General features: G+C 51.4%; 1 protein-coding gene across 1 annotated transcript; it reads left to right on the top strand.

The window, feature by feature from the left end:
* The first annotated feature begins 616 nt into the window (after positions 1 to 616).
* Positions 617 to 1549, top strand: LOC132085214 (olfactory receptor 14C36-like). The gene has a single exon (XM_059490583.1). The coding sequence runs from the start codon at positions 617 to 619 to the stop codon at positions 1547 to 1549; it is 933 nt and encodes a 310-aa protein (XP_059346566.1).
* The last annotated feature ends 362 nt before the right edge of the window (positions 1550 to 1911 follow it).

The following is a 1911-nucleotide window of genomic DNA, read 5'->3' as shown; positions in this document are numbered from 1 at the left end:
GTTTGGAAGTGTTCTCCTAGTGTGGGGAGGATGCTGCATTGATCAGGACTGCTCCCAGTATGGCATTTAACTGCAGAACATTTTAAAGTAGATTATACAGGGAGCACAGCAAGTCAGGGACTGCATGCAAGGGGAAATCCTGCTTTATTAATCTACTGCTCTGGGTTTTCTGAGTGGGAAATTGCACATCAATATGTATCTCTCAGTTCAGGGTGAGAATTTTTTTTTCTGAAATAATTCGAAATCAGGCAGTTAGAGACATTAGCACAGGACAACTCAGAGGCAGCATCAATGACGGTTTTCAAGCCCCTTCAGAGTTGCTCTGATGGCTCTGCAGAGCCACAGCTGCCCCTGGGCAGTGCCTGAGATGGGAGGGGTCTGCAGGGCAGAGCTAAGGCCCCAGGGCTGGGCTGGGCTCTGGCAGCACTGGCAGGGCCCAACCCTGGGCACAGAGAAGCAGCTGCGGGCAGGGACATCTCCAGGCAGCAGAGCCCTGGGCAGGCAGTGGGGGGAAAGTAAAGTGCCCCCCGGCTGTGCTGGGATATTTAAAGTCCTCTCCAAACCCAGCTAATCCATTATTACATTTTTTACAGATCCCCATGTCAAGGCACAGCAAATGTCCAACAGCAGCTCTATCAGGCACTTCCTCCTGCTGGCATTGGCAGACACGCGGCAGCTGCAGCTCCTGCACTTCTGCCTCTTGCTGGGCATCTCCCTGGCTGCCATCCTGGGCAACGGCCTCATCATCAGCGCTGTAGCCTGCGGCCACCACCTGCACATGCCCATGTTCTTCTTCTTGCTCAACCTGGCTCTCACTGACCTGGGCTGCATCTGCACCACTGTCCCCAAAGCCATGCACAATTCCCTCTGGGACACCAGGGACATCTCCTACTCAGGATGTGCTGCACAGCTCTTTTTCTTTGTGTTCTTCATTGGAACAGAGTTTTCTCTCCTGACTGTCATGTGCTACGACCGCTACGTGTCCATCTGCAAACCCCTGCACTACGGGACCCTCCTGGGCAGCAGAGTTTGTGCCCACATGGCAGCAGCTGCCTGGACCAGTGGCTTTCTCAATGCTCTCATGCACATAGTCAGTACATTTTCCCTGCCCCTGTGCCATGGTAATGTCCTAGGCCAGTTCTTCTGTGAAATCCCACAGATCTTCAAGCTCTCCTGCTCCAATTTGTACCTCAGAGAACTTGGATTTCTAGTGTTTTCCATCTCCTTAGGACTGGGATGTTCTGTGTTCATTGTATTTTCCTATGTGCAGATTTTCAAGGCTGTGCTGAGGATCCCCTTAGAGCAGGGACGGCACAAAGCCTTTTCCACCTGCCTCCCTCACCTGGCCGTGGTCTCCCTGTTCCTCAGCACTATCATATTTTCCTATCTGAAGCCCCCATCCATGTCCTCCCCCTCCCTCGATCTGGTTCTTTCAGTTCTGTACTCGGTGGTGCCTCCAGCCCTGAACCCCCTCATCTACAGCCTGAGGAACCAGGAGCTCAAGGCTGCAGTTTGGAGATTGATGACTGCATGCTTTCAGGGACAGTAAATTGCTGGACAAGTTTTGCAAATAAGTTGTAATAAAAGTAATCTTTCATACTTCTTGGTTTGGTTGTGGGGATTGTTTTCCCTTGTTTTAGTTTTACATATTTAAAAAACAAAAATGTCATTGCTTGTGCGATTTCTCATTTTGTTTCTCTCCATCTTCCCTGTGGCCACAGACTGTGTCAATGAGGGGCTGCACTCTCAGTGGAACTAAATGATCTCCCAGCAGAGTTTTCTGCAGAGATGCCCTTTTGTTGCCTTCTCTGGAGCTGCATCAGCAATGTCTGTGTGCAGAGCTGGGGGCAGATCAGTGCTGGCCCAGCAGCTGTGCCCAGCAGCAGCAGCACTTGGTGTTGCCAGTGCTGC

Source organism: Ammospiza nelsoni, chromosome 29 (genome assembly GCF_027579445.1).
Source record: "Ammospiza nelsoni isolate bAmmNel1 chromosome 29, bAmmNel1.pri, whole genome shotgun sequence".
NCBI classification, from domain to species: Eukaryota; Metazoa; Chordata; class Aves; order Passeriformes; family Passerellidae; genus Ammospiza; species Ammospiza nelsoni.
The sequence above is the reverse complement of the archived record's forward strand: the minus strand, read 5'-3'. Positions and strand labels throughout refer to the sequence as shown.